General features: G+C 42.7%; 1 protein-coding gene across 37 annotated transcripts in view; it reads right to left on the bottom strand.

Annotated features, from left to right (window-relative positions):
- Positions 1-19,336, bottom strand: part of RBFOX1 (RNA binding fox-1 homolog 1) — a 1,450,244-nt gene that overhangs the window by 330,116 nt on the left and 1,100,792 nt on the right. Inside the window, exon 1 of one of the 37 annotated variants that reach the window (XM_083473710.1) lies at positions 16,441-17,170. The exons of 33 other annotated variants lie outside the window; for them this stretch is intronic. In XM_083473710.1, the coding sequence (XP_083329836.1) occupies positions 16,441-16,584 (144 nt within the window). In that variant the 5' untranslated portion in view covers positions 16,585-17,170. Of the gene's footprint in view, positions 1-16,440; positions 17,171-19,336 lie in introns of those variants that run through there. 3 more of the 37 variants (XM_083473702.1, XM_083473699.1, XM_083473693.1) reach the window with 3 other exon arrangements.

The following is a 19,336-nucleotide window of genomic DNA, read 5'->3' as shown; positions in this document are numbered from 1 at the left end:
GGACAGTGGACCGGCCCCCTGCTGAGAAAGTTTGCTGATCCCTGTTCTACCCATCCTCCATCCAGAGGCACAAAAGACATTACATGAGTTCAGGGACACATTCCAGTCACACAAGCCTGTTTGCCCTCCTTGGGTGGGCAGTTTTGCAGGTGGGACCTAGGCCTCCCCTGTGAACCAGCCTATTGCAGGCTGGATCGTCCTCCTGCCACCAAATTGGCCAGTGGTGGCAGGAATTTAGGGGGTGATGTGAAGCAAGCCCAGTGAAGAATGTGACATAGGAGGGCTGAGGGGCAGATACAGAGGCCTGGAGAGTCGCATTCAGCCCTTGGCCCTGATTACAGCCCTAGATTACATCAGGGTTGCCCCAAGATATTTTGCCAACTGAGGAGAAGGTGGCACTCTCCATTTCCATACAGAGAAGCTGATGGTGCTAGAATTTCAACACCGCTGATGGGATGGATTCTCTGCCACACCTGAGGACAGTAGGCTAATTTGTGGGGGGTGCAAGGCAGGTTGTATGGCACACTGAGCTCTATTCTCCAACACTTCACCACTACTTCCCTTCCACCCCCAGCTTATGCAACCTACAGCAGCCACCTCACTTCACTTAATGGTAGGGCTGGCCCTGTACATCTTTAATATCCCAATGGATCTGGTTGTCCTTATGCTTACAGAGAAGTTAAGAGCAAACACCCACTGGTGGCAGCAGCCCAATACACTTTGATCTGTAAGTGGACATGAGCTGGCCCCCTCTGCACCTTCTACTAAGCTCAACACTTTGAAGAGCCTTGCTGGGCTATTCAGACACCAGTTCCTATCATTATCTACCTGCCCGCTCGCTCCATGGTGCTTGGGTGACAAACCTGTATGTTAAGGAGGGCCATGGTTTTGTGGTAAAGCATTTGCTTTGCATGCAGAGGGTCCCAGGTTCAATCCCTGGTGTCTGCAGGTAGGGCTAGGAATGTCCCCCATCTGAAATCTTGGAGAGCTGCTGCCAGGCAGTGTATAGTGAGTTAGATGAACTAAGGCAAGGGTTATCAACCTTTTTGGAGTACAGTCATACCTCGGGTTACAGATGCTTCAGATTGTGTGATTTTGGGTTGCGCACTGCGCCAAGCCCGGAAGTACCGGAATGGGTTACTTCCGGGTTTCAATGTTTGCGCATGGGCAGAAGCACTAAATTTCGCTGTGCACATGCGCAGAAGTGCCAAATTGCAACCCGCACATGCACAGACACAGTGCTGCAGGTTGCAGATGCTGCGGATTGCAAACGTGCTTCCTGCATGGATCACATTCGCAACCTGAGCGTCCACTGTACTTATGAGCACCAAGCTGGCCACCCCCTGAACTAAGAGATTGATTCAATATGAGGCAGCTTCATATGTTCTTGTTGGTCTTCCTTTCGTAGCATTGTTTGCTGCTCCAAGTCTGGTTTAATGAACCATAAGAAGGGCAAAGGCTAAGTTTCCCATCAACAGGTAGCTCTTTGCCTGCTCAGTCTGCTGTCCAATAGCTTACCATGTCACAGTCATCCCCACTGTGGTGAGATGCATTCTATTTAATTTAAATTATAATCATCCGCCTTAAATTTGCATCTATATGCATTAATTAGTATATGTAAATTGCATGCAAACTGGTGCCTTCTTTTGTCCCCCCCCCCCCCCGGCGATGCTTTCCTCTTTTCGGTGATGCATGTGCAGCTATTCTGCATGTTGCACCCTGCAGCAGTATGCTTTGCCTTGTTGTATGACACAGTGAATGGAATCAGTGGAAGGGAATCTATATGCTAGTCCTTCGTGCTATTTGCAGTTGCACACTAGATTCAAAGTGCACCTGTCCTCCACTTGGACTTTTGATGCACAGATGCCTGGAGGAGGGAACTGAACTCTGAAGAACAATGTATTAAAAGCTGCCCCCTTGAAGGTCCCCCTCAAGTAAATACAAAATAAGGATGGTGATTCGTAAGAGAAGGTATTGGGAAAATCAGGGCAATTGGATTATATGTGATGAAGATCATTGCCTGAGCACCCTGACTCTCCTCTGTGTACGTATTGCTAAAGGCTGTCTTCTGTCTGCCATATGCTTCTTTCACATGACACTCGCCTGTCCTGGAGTTGCTTTTGAAGCAAGTCTGTTAGTAAACCAACCATCGCATCACCCTTAAAAAGAAAAGTGTGTTTAACAAAATGAATGAAGGAATCTGGTTGCTCTTACCACAGAATGCCTATGGTTAAAACCACATTTAGCACCATAGACTCTCCGGATAAGCAGCCAACAATGGATAGGCACAATGGGTACACATTTTAGTACACATTGTTTGGTTGGAGAACTGAATTGCAAAATTCAGAGAAATGAGAATTCCTAGGGATGTATGTGTTTCGGTTTGCATTTTGCTTTTTAAAGTGTGAATTATGTAGGTTTGCCTTTAAATACGTACTGGATCAAAATCCCCTCTTTCCCATTTATGGCATATGCTTAATTTATTTATTTAGGGTCATTAACAAATAGTTTCCATTGAAAGATGCACCAACTCTCCCAAATCCAAAGACCTAGTGATATATTGAGAAGCTAGAACTGACTCCCTCCTTGTCCTTCTGCCATTTGGGTTCCAGCAAGCTTTTTGGGAACTGACTGCTTTTAATGAAAGGGCTGATGCCATGCTGGTATTATTATTATTATTATTATTAGTTTTTAATAGATTTTATATATGCATACAATTGATAGAATTAAATCTATATTAAAACTATTTGTTTTTAATTATTCCACCCCCACATGTTTTTAGTGCTTCTAATTTTTATCCATAAATTGCCTTGAGTCCCATTGGGGGGGAGGAGTTGGGATCTAAACAAACAAACAAACAAACAAACAAACAAACAAACAAAGTCATTACCCCACTGTGGCCTTTGGCCCTGAGATGGCACATTTAGCTTTCAGAGTGAGTCCATGTGGCAGAGTTCAGGGCCCAAAGTCTTGGCAAACTTGAGATTATTTAGCTGCAAGAATATTTGATTGTGTTTAAATGTTTTTTCTTAAATGTTTAGTTTCATACTGCATTGTTTTCTTGTTTGCCACCATGAGATCCTCTGTAAAGAAGGGTAGGATAGCAATCTAGAAAGAGGAAGAAAATGTGGACTGAGATTTCAAGTTCCCTGCTTGCTCAGAGTGTTCCAGTGCAGATCTCTGCTTAAACAAGAACAAAACTCAAAAGTATCAGCAAAATTTAAAAACACGTATTCTGATAGACAGGATATCTAGAAATTCACACACTTTTAGAAGTAAGATGTTTGAAATATGCATTCAAATGCAAATATTCAATAGAAGTTTTGCTTGATATTGCAGATTAATGTAGGAAACTGGCTGGAACAGATTTATGGGTGAATGCATGCAAAAGTGACACAGTCTGGAAACAGATTGATTCGCCCATCCCTACACTTCTCTCTCACTCCCTCTCCCCACCACCTTATGTAACCAGAAAATGAAATCAGCACATTCTAGGCTGACATCATCATGAAACAGCAGTTAGCATCAGGTGGTGCATAATTTTATTCCTGGTGAGCACCTTTGAGCAATTTGTGAATAGGAAGAAAGCAATCTTTCTCTCCCACCTCACCTTATCAGGGGTTTTCTGTTCCTTGACTCATTCACAGTCCAAAAACTTTAACAGCTGCCTTTTTGAGCACTTTCTTCTTAAATTTCTTTTAAGTTTGCGATTCGCCCCACCACAACCAGATTTTACTTTATTTATTTATTGAGGCACTTCTAACTCAATCTTCATTAAATTCAATCCCAGAGCAGCTTAAAAAATATTCATATGAACATGCAATTCATAATGAAACCAATATCTATCTATCTGTAAATCTATTAGGTAAAGGTAAAGGTAAAGGACCCTTGATAGTTAAGTCCTGTCGCGAACGACTCTGGGGTTGCGGCGCTCATATTGCTTTACTGGCTGAGGGAGCCGATGTTTGTCCACAGACAGTTTTTCTGGGTCATGTGGCCAGCATGACTAAGCCACTTCTGGTGAAACCAGAGCAGCGCACGGAAACGCCATTTACCTTCCTGCTGGAGTGGTACCTATTTATCTACTTGCACTTTGACGTGCTTTTGAACTGCTAGGTTGGCAGGATCTGGGACCGAGCAACGGGAGCTCACCCCCTCGCACGGATTCGAGCTGCAGACCTTCTGATTGGCAAGCCCTAGGCTCGGTGGTTTAGACCACAGCGCCACCCACATCAATCTATAACATAACATTAAAAAAACAAGCAAGTTAGCCAAAGGCCTAGACGAATATGCTTTTTTAAGTGGTGCCGAAAACCCATCAGGGTCACAGAGTCAAACCTGAGAAGTGCATTCCACAATCATGGTGCTCAAGAATGATCTCTCATGGGTGCAGTGAATGCAGCACAGTAAAGAGGGCGTCCTTTCCCTACCTTGTGAGAGCTGCGCTCTTTGCTAATATTCCTTTGCTAGCACCTCTCCGTGAGCAGTCAGGATGGGAGCAACTAAGCCACAAGCTGTTTACATGTGAAAATGTGTCTAAGACAATCATTTCCTGAAGCAAATTAAGTTTTCAAGGCAAGTAGAATTTCCTGCCTTTTCTCCAGCAAATGGTTGTGTGTTGATATCCCAAATCTGAGACCACCTCTCTTCCCTGCCCCCCCCCCCACTTTGCTTCCTTTCTTTGGTGATGGGATCCAGTAGCAGTAGCAGCAGTGAGCAGCACCACTTGGTGGAAAGTTGTCTCTGCGTGAGTATGAAACAGAATAGCACTTAACAAAGGTTAAAAGGCAGGAAGGCAAAATAGCTTGGGTTGCTGTTGTGATAGTACTGCCTGCTAAGACTGTGTAAGCAACCAGTGGAACTTTGCCTGAGGTTGCTGACGTCTGGGTGTCTTAGATAGCCATTTGGTATTTTGCGGTTCCTCTCACCTTATTGCCATGGCAACCTCAAAGTGTCAGTGGGGTGTATTAGTTTGAATGCTGGACTGGGAGGAGGGAGGGGACAGACCAGGGTTCAAATTCCCACTCAGCCATAAAGCTTCCTGAGCCTCCCATCTCTGAGTCTAATCTACCTCACAGGGTTGTTGTGAGCATAAAACATGGGGGGGGGGAGGGAAACCACATACTTCTCAGAGGAAAGGTGGAATATAAATGTAACACGACTAAACGGCACAGAGAGTTTCAGTGACAACCTACGTCAGAGTTCCTGGCATGGGAACCAAAGAGCAGAAGGAGAGAGAAAGCTTTTGTGCCCTGCTTGGCGTGTGTGTGTGTGTGTGTGTGTGTGTGCAGACTTCATGAGGCAACAGTACTAGGCCAAAATGCACAGGCCACCAATGGAAAATTGAAACCTTTCCGGTGAGCCACTTTGCTCTTTAAGCAGTCATGTAGCATAATAATAAAGATTAGGAGAACAGGCCTTGTATGCGTGTGCAGGTCCCTGTGCATTACGGAATAATGACATTCTGAGCGGAAATAAATGAAGGCCCCTGCAGTGCTATTCCATCAGCTTTGAAAAGTAAATAACTTCACTTCTGACGAGAGAGAGAGAGGTTTTCTTCTTCCTTGCTCCTCCTGCTACAGAGATTAATTGAGCTACACAGCCAAAGACAGGATTAGCACATGAGTTAGAGGAAGAAGGAAAACTTCAGAATGTCACACTCACCACAAATATTTAAATCTACCTGTAGGTATAATCGCCACTTTCCAACATTCTCTTGGTTTACCCCCATGCAGTTGCTATAATCTCTCTCTCTCTCTCTCTCTCTCTCTCTCTCTCTCTCTCTCTCTCTCTCTGTGTGTGTGTGTATTAGGGAAGGATGGTAAAATTCAGTTCACCACACCTTTAAAGATGAATCTCCTTAATTTGCACTTCCTGAAACAATATAGTAACTGAAAACATGGCCATCCTTTGACATTTGCATATCCCCAAATTTTGTAGTGCAGTTTTCCAGTCATGTAATGTGTACGAAAATGCATATGGTAGGGTGAAAGTGCAAAAGGAAAGGCAACAACTAATGGAAATAACATTATTAACATTAGAATGTAGAAAATTGCCATGTGAAAATGAGTATATGGGGGGGGGGTGCATACAAAACTTTCAAGATTTTGCACTAAAATGCTGATGAATTTCTATGAGGACTTTATAAAATATATATTTTTTAATCACATAATGATGTGGAAATGTGGAGAACTGAACGCAAGAAGCAGAAAAATAAGAAGGTGAGAGAAGCTGAACTTAACTGTTTGTGTGGCTCAGTGTCTCTGCGCTGGGGGGAATCACAATTGCACTTGCTTGTTCAATAGCTCTGACTTTATACACAGTGTTTTTAGGATTGCAGATTAAAAGTTCTGATAGTGATGAAGCTTGAAGATGGGATTTCATGGATCACAGCATTGGCACTTAGCCAGCACTGGAATGATTTCAAAGGTTGGTATGGATGGGCATCTGCAAAGGGCCTCTACTGGGTGCACTATGAGTTCTAGGTTACAGCTTGGCATTGTCTGCAATGACTGGCAGCAACTCTTCAACTCTGCAGCCAAGTGACAAGAGCCCCCTGGACCTGTTGCAGGGAGGAGGACCTGTCATATGGGAACAGATTTGTTTGTATCTAGTCCTCAGACCACCCTGATTTTAATTTATAAGTAGAAAAGAAAGCTGGTCCAACTAGCTCAGTATTATTTATGCTGAAGATGCTAGGGGTTGAACCTTGGACTCTCTGCATGTAAAACAGATGCTGTACCCCTGGGATATGGCCCTTCCTTATGGGGAAGAAATGGCAAGGACTTGTCAGATCAAGCGGGTGATTCAGGACACACTGGAAGATTCAGGTCTGACGAAGAAAGGCACTTTTTCACATAACATAGTTTAACTATGGAATTTGCTCAAACAAGAGGTAGTGATGGCCAGCAACATGAATGGTTTTAAAAGAAAATTTATGAAGTATAAGGCTATCAGTGGCTGCAAATCAAGATGACTATGTTTCCCCTCCACAATCTGAAGCAGTGCACCTCTGAATACTAGTTCTTGGGAATCACAAGTGAGGAGAGCACTGGGCACTCCGGTCCTGCTTATGGGCTTTCCAGAGGAATCTGGTCGACTGCTACAAAAACAGGTTAGCCTTTGGCTTGATTCAGCAGGGCTCTTCCTTTGGCCTTAACAATTCTGATTTGAATCTGGAGGAAAATCAATCACACAAATACCTGGAAGAAGCAATAGCCCACCAGCAGTAGGACACCTTTGTATGTCCACTAACACCATTATGACTCTGAACATATACACAAGTCTTTAGCTGTAGCACCTCTGGATGCTTTGGCTTCCTTCTGTTATCTGATTCAAAATGCAAATAGTGCCCCGAACAAGAAGGAACTCCAAATAGGCCTTTTCTTGCAATTCAGAAGCACTACTACCCTTTTTTTTTTTTTAGAATTTAGACACACTAATAGTTCATCATGCAATTCAAAATCACTCCCTCTTTCAGAATACTAGGCCACTAAGATGAAACAATCTACTCCTTCAGAGGGCTCCTTAAACAAAACAAAACAGAACGGAAAGGCGGCGGCTCATTCAGCATCCATGGCCACACAAAAGGGCAACATCTTTTCTACTGCCAGTAAGGCACATTATTCTGTAAATACCATTGAAGAACAGGCGCATGCAGGAAACCAAAGAGGAGAATAAGAGGAGGAAGCCAAAACCCCAAGCTCTTAAGATGTTGAAGAGCTGAATTAAAGCAAGGGGGCAATTGCTAATTCTTTTTCATACACTGACCTGCCTCTCATTTCCCAAAGCATGTTGCAAACTTCTTTAACTGATATTATATTCTTAGCATTATTATTACCACCTGCTCTCCTCTCCTTTCCAATCCTGGCATTTAGAAGAAAGGAGACACTTCACTAAAATGTTTTCATGCTATTGTGGCTGAGAAGTGACCCTGTTTGACATCGCTGTAGTCAAAATGTCCTAGGTAGCTATTATTCAGAGTGAGAAACACACAGCGCTTGATCTCTTAAACAGCCACTTCACATTAGGCTGCTCATAGGAGAGTGAGAGGGTGGGGAAGGGAAGGGAGGGAGCTCAAATGGTTCAAGAATGAACTCCAGAAGACATTTAATAATATATAGTTAACACCCAACTTTACATTTTACTTCAGAGGAAGACCCGAAGGTTTATCTACAAATATAAAGCAACCTGGTTCCTGTTAATTAAAAGAAACAGGAGATCACTCATTAAGGGCTTGTCCACACTTCTGCTTGTCTCATGCCTAGAATGGGCAGGTCTGAGCAGTTTTCTGCTTGACCCAGGCTTTTTACGTGTAAATCCCAAGTGGTTTTCTCCATGAAGCTGTCCAACCCTCTTTTAAATTCACCCAAGTGGGTGGCCATCACTGCCTTCTCTAGGGGTGAGTTCCATAGTTGAACTGTGTGCTGTGTGAAAAAGTAACTTTTGAATAACATTGCATTATTTAGGGGCAGATAAAGAAGAGCAGGCATAAGGTCCAAACACATGAACAAGGGAATAAAAACATAAAAAAGAGCCTTGCTCGGCATATCTAGTCCAGTATCCTTTTCTAAGAATGGCCAGCCTGATGCCTAGGGGAAGCTGGAATGCAGGACCCATCAAAGAATAATAGAACTGTAGAGTTGGAAGGGACCCCAGTAGTCATTTGTTGCATGCAGCAACTTTTTGGTTCTGCTGCATTCTGTCCAAACACTATGTTATCTGTCTCGCACTCCATTTGGGAGAAGTTACATAAATTTCAAGGGGCGCGGGTGGCATGGTGGGTTAAACCACAGAGCCTAGGGCTTGCCGATCAGAAGGTTGGTGGTTTGAATCACTGCGATGGGGTGAGCTCCCATTACTCGGTCCCTGCTCCTGCCAACCTAGCAGTTCGAACGCACATCAAAGTGCAAGTAGATAAATAGGTACCGCTGTGGCGGGAAGGTAAACGGTGTTTCCGTGTGCTGCTCTGGTTCACCAGAAGCGGCTTAGTCATGCTGGCCACATGACCTGGAAGCTGTACGCCGGCTCCCTCGGCCAATAAAGCGAGATGAGCACCGCAACCCCAGAGTCGGTCACGACTGGACCTAATGGTCAGGGGTCCCTTTACCTTTATCCTTACCTAAATTTCACAATTTGGTTGGATTTCATGGAGGATAAGACTATTAATTGCTACTAGCCATAATGGTTTACGCTCTGCTTCCATGGTCAGAGGCAATAATGCTTCTGAATTCCAGCTGCTGAAAATCATGGAAGGGGAGAGTGCTCTTCTGCCTGTGTCCTGCTTGCAGGCTTCCCATGGGCATGAGGTTGGTCAATGTGATAAGAGGGTGTTGGACAAGATGGACCACTGGCCTGATCCAGCAGGACTCTTCTTATGTCCTTGCTGCTATAACTTGTTTGTCAGAATGACAGACTGAATTCAAATACTAATAAATCCACCCCCTTAAATTATTTATGCAACAGAATCAGCTTTCAACCTCTCTCTTCACCCACCATTGACAGAACCAATGCAGGGCTCCAGCTCAGTGGCTGCACATTTCATGTCAAAGGGCTTGGGTTCAAATCCCAGAATCCCTTAAGGCTTGGAAAGGCCCCTGCCAGAGCCCTTTGCAAGCTGCTGCTGGTCAAAGGAGAAATTATTGGGTGCAGGTACAAAGAACAATGGCTTAGCATAGTAAAAATCAGTTCCACATGTTGCAGGCTTATTGATTCCAAGAAAAAGGTGCTTACAATCTTGTGAAATATCAGTTCAGAGATGCACATTTTGCCTGCAATCTACCAATTCTGGTCCCTGACATTTTACTTTTAAAATGTATTTGGGTAGCAGAGCTGCCCTGCCTGGCATCTTGGAAACCCACTGTCAGGCAGAGTAGTGGGCAAAACCTATCAATTGCCTGACTCAGTAAAGTCTGTTGTCCAAGTACTCACTGCCCATGGGCAACTTCAAGGTCCCTGCAGTCTCCCTCCTTAGGGCTCTTGTTCTTTTAACTGGATTTGGACTGGACAGATCTTCAAAGAGAGGACTGTCCCCCCATAAAGCAGGACCCATGGCCACCATTTCATGCTGGTGTGGTGGCTCTGGCTATCATTGGCTCTCATCCCACCTACACTTGGGTCTGCCTGCCTCCCAACTCACCAGTCCCAATGAAGCATGTTGGAGAATTCTGACAGAAATGGGAGTGGAAATGGGAGTGGAAATGACCAAAGGTTGCTCATTTGCATAGAATGGAAATGAATCCGACAAATGCAATTGGCATTCACTGTTGTTGCTTTCCCCCTCTGCAAATGATACATAATTGTTTATGGTTCTTCACCACCCCCTCAAATGCATTGTATTTCCTTTGCATTGAAATGAATGGCCTTTGCATCAAAATGAATAGGAGGGGGAAACCATAATTAAGTAAAGCTTTGCTACAGCAGACAGTGAGATGAATAATGCAGTTTTCCGCAGAAGATAAACTGTAATGGAATGGAAACAGGGCTGCATGCAGAACAGAAAATGATGTCTTCTTATATCTCTAGTTCTAATGGGCAGCAGTCACCACTGCTCAGTGTAAAACAGTTTCATAGGCTCAAACAAGACAGATTTCCCCCATTGGGATGTGCAACAATCTCCCCCACCTCTCCAACACACACACACACACACACACACACCATGCTTTTCTCAAGCTGATTATTTAAATATAGCCAGCCATGTACATTGCGCTTTCCTAAGCAACATAACCAAAAGGGTATTTTCCCCAAATAACTAACAAGCTAACAGCTGGTCTAGATATCACTTGAATTGTGTGGTTTACAGCTGGGGAAGGGCTGTAGGTCAATGGCAGAGAACTTGCTTTGCATGTAGAAGGTTCTGGTTTCAATGCAAGCATCTCCTGGTAGGGCTGAGAGAGAGCCCTCTCTGAAATTCTAGATAGCTATTGCCAGTCAGTGTAGACCAGGAGCGGGGAATATTTGACCATTCAGATGTTGCTGAACTACAGCTCCCATCAGCCCTAGCTAGCTTGGTCAGGGATGACAGGAGCTGTGGTTGTCTCCATCCAGAAACCCTGGAGAGCCACTGCTAGTCATGTAGACAATAGGAAGCAAGATGGGCCAAGGGTCTGACTGAGGAAGGTTCCTAAGATGAGCACTGCTGTTTTAGCAATGAGTAGAGCAGTCTTCCTCAGTCTGGTGCCCACTTAATGGCCTTTCTGGCTAGGGCTCATGGGAGTTGCAGTGCAAGAACAGTTGGAGACCACCAGGTTGGAGAAGGCTGCACTATGACATGAGAGGTCTGTATAACATTGTGCATTCAACAACAGCAGCAACAACAACAACAAAAACAAGCTAGCTAGCTGTCAGGGCTATTTCACTGAACTAGTTAAAAAAGAAACAAAATTATCCAGGATGAAAACTGTTGTCTTGAGCCACTCTCTGCCCTGCAAACTACTTTCTAGTTAAAGACAAAGCAGGCTGATATTGAAGTTTCAGTTCAATTGCTTTCGATCGGCTGGTGTCCGGCATGAGAAATGGCTCCATTTAAGAGGAATTACCCTTTGTACAAATCACTTCACTATTTAAAACAAACCACATGTATCATCATTAAGTGAGAGAAAATTTACCAATCTTTTGGTATCGACAACACCATGGCTGTGTTGTGAGATAGCATTGCATATGGCATTGCAACAGTTGACTTTGCAACTCCATGTGGGGGGACTGTGGCCAAACAGCATAGTTTGTTGCATGGTATAGGAGGTTTTCCTGGCTGTGCTCAGATGAACCCCTCTCATGAAGGGTTGGGCTGCAAGACAGCCTTGTGGGGTGGGGGACACTCACAATATCACAGTCTAAGCCCTAGCTATATTATTTGGTTTAGTTTGTTTGCTTTCTGAAGTCAGATCAATATAGGATGTCAAAATCACCTCAAAGGATATCTAGTGCTGCTAAAACCTTTCTTCCAAACACCACTGGTCAAAGTAGTGTCTGATTTTAAGGCAGGGTGGGGAGGGGATCTGGGGGCCTCCAGATTCTGTTGTCCTCCAATTCCCACCAGCCCCTTCCAGAATGGCTAATAGTCAAGGATGATGGGAGTTGTACTACAGGAGGCCATAAGCTCCACACTCCTGATTAGAACAAGTTCTGTGGAGCTGGCATATATGGATTTTATTCATGTGCTGCAGAGGTGAGAGGTGGTGGGATAAGGGATGCCTAGATACTTCTACGTTGAGTTTTACAAATGTTAGTTACCGTCTTCATAGGCCAAGATTGATCTCTAACCCATTTTCACCACACCTACTTTTACAGAACATGGGATATTCTCTAATCAGATCCTAAAGCTGAAGGCCAAAGCTGCAATCCTATGTGCGCTTATTCAGCAACAAGTCCCATTTGGAATTAGCATTGAGTTGCTGGAAGGTAAACATTTGTAGGATCTGGCTACAAATTTGGTACTAGGCTTGGTAAAATGGTTGACAAGACATCTAAAGGGTTTTGAACAGCTCCTCTTGATGGATGCCAGCACCAACTTTTGACACCCCCCCTTTCTGCCTTTTAATGAACACATGACTTGCTGTTCATCTATAATATAGACAAGGCATAAAGAAAGGCCAGGCTTCCAAATTTAACCATTTCATCAGTCAAGCTTCCCAGTGCATTTGTATAATAAACTGCCGTGTGCTATTTAAAGTTCTCTTTTGTACAAGGACACATTTGCATGCTCTGAAGGATTTCTTAGCAGCATTTGTAAAGCATAGCTTGTCATTAGTGTGGGAAAGGCTGCTTTGTTGACACCATTTAAAAGTATTTCAGTGAATGCAAAGAAAACTTATAAACCTCACAGGTTCAGTTCAATAAGTAATAAATTACAATGGTAAAGCGTAGCACACAGAGACATATTTTACAAAATGAACTAAATAACCTATTTCTCCACCTAGGAATGGAGGGGAATATCAGATCAGTCCACATTTAAAGGCAAACCTCCCTAGTTCGCAGTTCCTGAAGCAATATGTGAACCAAAAAGCAGCCATCCTCCAAAATTCGCACTACTCTGGATTTTGCAGTGCAGTTATCCAGCCAAGTAACATGTAAAAAAAAAAAATGCACGTACCAGTGTAAACTGTGTGTCAAAGAGCATATATAAATGAAAACAGCATGCAAAGATGTATCGTATTAGGCAAAAATGTATGCAAAAAATCTGTATATTAGGAGAAATATGCACTAAAATGTTGAAGAATTTTCATGAGGACTTTCATAATAATAATAATGTTAACCATTGTCATAAAATGTAGAGAACAAGGCTTTAGGTTACAAAAAAGGCAAAAGTGAGAGAAACAGAAACTGTTAGATTAACCCGTCCCTACGACCCACCCTACAATTTTTGCATTTAAGGGGGGTCCACACTAAAAGCAGCTTCTTAATTACTATAAAGTTGAAACCAAGACGCTTGTGTTATATCTACTCAACAATTTTCTGCATTGTGTGTGTGTGTGTGTGTGTGGATAACATGGAAGCAGTTTGGGGCAACAAACGATTGTAGGGGGATAGGAAGTAATTGTGACTTGAGCATTAGTTAAAGTAGATCACCACACAAGTAAAAGAACAAGTTAAGAGGACAGCAACCTATTTTCTGTGTTTCAAGAGAAGAATGTTAGCGACATCTAGTTAGTGATGTTATGTTTACCACTCAGACTTAATGCATATCAATAAAAACGGGGGAGGGTGTAGTAGGATCCAAATTTTCTGCTGTGAATCTAGTTTGGCATTATGCATCCCCAAAGGACAGGGTTTTGTATTATGCAATTTATCCCCCCACCCACCTAAAAAAGAAGGCTACCAAATCATAGCTGTGACAGGTGTAAAATTCTAGATAACTTATCATTACCTGATAAACAAAATGACAGTTAAGACAACACTTCATTAAATGCAATAGAAATGTCTGTAGTATTGCAAAACAAACAAACAAATTATCTGAACAAAATCCTAGTTTTTTTTCTATGCAGCTTCTACAGACCAAACTGTACTCAAAGGGCGGGGTGACAGTAACAGACCTAGAAATGTATTTTTTTTTATTAAATCTCCCCACCACATGTATCTTAAATGTAGAAATCCAATTCTACAAGGGAAACGAGAGGGAGACTAGAGAGTGTTAATAGCATGAACCTCTGCAGCGGAACAGGCATCTGCAGAAGGGTTCAGGTAAAACCTTCAAGATGCAACACTTTCCAAAGTGCATGATGGTGGCAACTCTCCTAATTTTGTCCAGGGCAGAGTGAGAGCCACCACTTTCAAGCATATCATTGTGGCAGCATCTATTTTCTTAAATCAGAAAGTATCTTCTATACAGAGGCTGAGATTGCACAATGCTATTGCAATTCTACATAGAGGAAAGAGATGATTCCTAGACCCCCACTTCTTCCCCCTCCCCTCATCCTCCAACCTCGCATTGATGTAATCTTTTAGCAGTTCCTTGTGTGCCCAGATTGACCTCTAACCTTAAGTCACATAAGCCCTTTCAAAAGCTACTTCCTTAATGTTAAAATGGTTGCCTTGAAAAGTTCAAGAAACAAGTGGAGAAAATAGAACTTGCTTCCGCTGGTATAGTACAGCTATGCAGAAAGACAATGATCTTTTAAGGGTGATTCCCCAAGCATCTAATTTTTAAAAGGCACACAGAAGTAGCATTGAGACTTTAAGTTAAAAACAAAGGAGAGATTTGGTAGGCTTACTGCTAATTTAAATTGCATGCAGATAAAGCCCTCCCACGTAACAACTATATTCTAATCTGTACACATGGACCTTTTAATATATAATTTGTTTGTCAATCCCAGAGCCAATTCCCACCGAATGTCTGGATACGGAGGAGAGCTTTGGTTTCTTTTAAAATGTGAGGCTTTCGAGCAACTGCCCACGTCTTAAAAGGCACCAACGCTTGTATTCTGAGCAATTTCATATTTTTTTAAATAAGAAGATAGATCCATTGCAAGAAATCAAGAATATATTAGAACATTGCTCTGCCCCCCCAAAGAGAGACAAGGAAAGAAAGTTCTGTATTGCTTTGCACACATCTGTATGTGACATCTAAACTGCCGTAGCAGCTGAGTGTTAATAGATAAATGCTCCTGTACCGTACGCTTCAGCTGAGTTATAGTAAATGCAGAAAGGGGGGGAGGGGCAGATGACACTCTCAACAGAATAAATGCAATTACATTTGCATGACAATATATTTTAATCTTGCTCCTTGCACCCAGTGCATATCCCCTCTGTAGTAGGAGGCTCAGTTTATTACCCACAAAACTGTACATTTATAATAAGAATTCTACGCACAGACATGCCATTGTGAGATGCTGACACTTTGACGCTTGAACATTTGCCTGGGAGAAATATCCCCCAATTGATTCCAATGGATTTACTTTTAAGTAAATGGACTCAGATGTCTTGCTATGCAGCCCTAATTTATTTTCCCTTCTGAAATTTCATGGACAAAAGGCAACAAATCCCAAAACTTATTTGCAACACCAGTTAGGGGGAACCCCTAATATTAAGATGCTGAAAAATAATAATAATGGGGGAACCACTGTTTTCTAAGGTGGAGGTAACTGCCTATGCCTCCCCCCCTCCCCATAGTAAACCCTCAATACGATGCCCATTGATAAATATCAAGATGCAAATCACAGATTTCCAAATGACCCATCAACTGATCTGGCAAAGTTCTACCATCTATACTGCTCTTTCCCCCATTTATCCTCCACTGGCATCTAATTCCAACGAAAGACTCACATGGCAAATTGTGAGTTTACACCAAATTTGCACCAGGACTGTACTTTGAAAAACAAATTTGATTCCCAGGTGCAAAAACTGGGAGGAGGAGAAGAAGGATTTTAAATAATAATAATAATAATAATAATAATAATAATAATAATAATTTTGTGTGGCTAAAATCTATCTATCTATCTATCTATCTATCTATCTATCTATCTATCATCTATCTATCTATATCTATCTATCTATCTATCTATCTATCTATCTATCTATCTATCTATCTATCTATCTATCTAAACCTTGCATACATATTGTTCCCAGAGCAAATACAAAACCAAAACCACAGAGGCGGGAGGGGGGGGGGGACCATCCTCAAAACTTCAGAATATTTGAGATCACATGCATTGAAGCTGTACCATTAAAGAAAACGGAGGCGCAGAGGCGACTTTCCCGTACGAATTAATTTCTTTTGCTTATTTGGATGCATTCGTACACAGGCAAACACACACACAGGCACATGAAAGAGACAATTACACATTCCATTCAGGCAGAAAGCTGTTTCCACTTCATGGGGTACAGACAATACAGTGACAAGAAGAGGGAATGACCAAACCCGGGTGAGAGTGGTGGGGGGGGGGAGAGAAGCAAGGGTGGGGGAAAGAGAGTTGGAAGAGACAAAAAAAAGTTGCTGCGACTTACCTGCTGTAAATACATAAAAGTCAAGGCACAGGACAGCTGGGGACACATGCCGACGTTCGGCAGCGCAACGCAGGTCGTCCCCGTCAGAGGATGCTGCATGTTGCTGCTCTGAACCCGACGTAGGACAAGTGAAGGGGGTTGCATACACGCACGTTGCTGCTGCCTCTCCGGTGCAAGCTTGGTTATTTATTTCTCTCTCTCTTCTCTCCCCCCCCCCACCCCAAACCTGCCACCCCCAACACCACAACTGCCAGCACTCTCTCTCTCTCTCTCTCTTTCTTTCAGATGTGTGGGGCTTTTTGCTTTTGTTTTCTCTCTCTCAAAAAGACACACAACCTCTCAAAAACATCCCTTCTCAGGGTGTTTCTTTTTCTCTCTCCCCCCCTCTTCTTTTTAACAACGCAACCTTGCCAGCCTCCTCACCTCCAGCTCCCAGTGTTAAAGCCCCACTACGTTCAATTGTCAAGGCAAGGCCATTTGGTACAATTTTCGTTTGGGAGGGTAATCCCACACAACACTGCCAAACAACACCCCCCCCAGCTCACTCGAACGAAACAAAAACAGAGAGGTGTGGGAAGGAGAGAGAGAAAAAAAGGGGTGGTGGTGAGATTTAATAAGCAAAGGAGAGAAGGCAGCCGGCAGCTTCTAAGCTGAGCTGCTGAAACTCCCCCTCAGTGACAACCGCCGTTGGAAGGGTTTGTTCCACATTAAAAGCCTGGCTCCCTTGGAGAGAGAGAGAGAGAGAGAGAGAGAGAGAGAGAGAGAGAGAGAGAGAGACTCCTTCTGGTGGGGCTGATGCTACTCCGCTCCTCTCATTTGTCAAATGGGTCCTAACCAGGGCAGGGTCTCTGTACCACTCACCAAAAATTCAAATAACTGCATTTTAAAAATCCCTGGAGAGGATGCAGAAGGAGAGAGACAGGCATCATATACAGTCATGAGGTTTGGGCAATTAATGTCACTGCCCAGCTGGGACGAGAAAGGCTGTTATGATTCACCACAGACACCCCTCCTCTCCAGTTTTTTTATTTATTTTCTTCCTCAGGCCCCACACCTGACAGTCAGTTAGGGAATCCCCCATCGAAGGAATCAGGCAAACAGAAAGAGAACAAAGTCTCTCTCTCTCTGTGTGTGTGTGTGTGTGTGTGTGTGTGTGCGCGTGCGCATTTAGAAAAACATGCATTAAAAGTATAGAAGCACAAAAGAAAGTTAAAATACTCTAGAAGATACACATGGCTTTGATCTGTGCCTATTTCTCTGGCCATCCTTCTCAAAACATGTTCCATACACAGGGACACACAAACATACACCCCCGTCACACACACAGATGGACTTTACATGCCTGACTTGAAAGGAAAGCTTGAACTCACATTTTATACCGAGTCCTATTGCACCAGAAGTACAATCTGATGCATGAAAGCCACAGGAGCGAGGGGGAAGTATTTCTTATTCTTAATATTAATTCTAATTTTAAAACCGCTTGTTTAGATACCATGTAATGTATCAAAATCACTCTGGGTGAGGTGAAATGAATATACATATACCATATATCTAGGAAATAATATGTGTGCGCACACACATCTCCCAAATCTTTTTATTTTTATTTTCCATAATATACTTTGCACCTATCTCCCCTTCTGCATTTCACAGAAGCTTGTAAAATCATTAACTGCTGTGAAAAATTAGATTAGGAACCACAGCAGAATCTCGTGGAATAAAGATCATGGTGTGGCACAATCCTTTCCCTCCCTTTCTCTCCTGTCCTGGGAAGAAAACATCTCTCTCTCTGTTTGTGTTTGTATAGATACAGATAGATACAGATACAGATACAGATACAGATACAGATACAGATACAGATACAGATACAGATACAGATATATAATTTCATTTAAGATTATAAAATGTGTCAGAAGGACAATCTATTACAAGAGGCTATTCTGTCAGGTTACATGAACAAACACCATTAGTCACTAGGGGGAATGTAATGTTTACTTTTTTACTTAAGAGAGAGTAATGTCCCTCATTGGAATTAGTATTCAACTGTCGCAAACTGTCCCCCCCCCCTTTTATTTTATGGAGTAATAATTATTCATTAGTAGATCTAGTTAGTCTTCATGTAATAAAATCGGATGTGATCTGCAAATTAAATCATTTATGCTCAAAACTTGTCCTTGAGGTCAAATTTCTTTCCCCACCTCCCTTCCACATGTTACTAATATGTAACAAAAGATACTGGTGTTATTCAAAATGGAATTTGACAAATGCATTGAATTATTAATTCTTCCATAAAAAGGCTGAATCTCAGCAAATTACTCTTCAGGATTCCCCTCCATTTCCCTTCCCTCTCAAGGTTCCTTTTGAGGAGCAGAACTTTTCAAACATTCAGAGGGAACCCAACTTAAAAAAAAAGCAATAATAAGAATAAGAAAAGGGGGGGAGGCAGAATAGGCTACAATCTGTACCAAGTGAGGGAACATTTAGAGTTAGTGGGAAATATTTCTCACAGAAATATATTCTGTGCCATTTCTTGTTGTTTTTATGTGGGTGTATTTAAAAAAAAAATTGGTGTTGGGAAGGTTGCAACTAAATTGATAGCACATATTTCCCTTTACATAAAGAATCATTTCTTTCCCAAGCTACTATTGAACTAAAATGCAAACAGATCACCAGAGAATTCCTGTGATTCAGGCAAACAGCTCTCAACTCGGAAGGTAATTAGCTGTTGCATTGTGAGACGTGCACACATTTGAAAAAGCTCCTTTAAGAGACAGAGAGAGAGAGAGAGAGAGAGAAATCTATAGCAATCTTACTGCAAGAACCCCACCCACAGGACTGAGACAAGGCCGGGTGTTACAACCAAAAATACACTTCTTCCCAAAGCAAGGCACCCCTCTAA

Source organism: Podarcis liolepis (assembly GCF_965112155.1).
Source record: "Podarcis liolepis genome assembly, chromosome: 14".
In the NCBI taxonomy this organism is placed as follows: domain Eukaryota; kingdom Metazoa; phylum Chordata; class Lepidosauria; order Squamata; family Lacertidae; genus Podarcis; species Podarcis liolepis.
The sequence above is the reverse complement of the archived record's forward strand: the minus strand, read 5'-3'. Positions and strand labels throughout refer to the sequence as shown.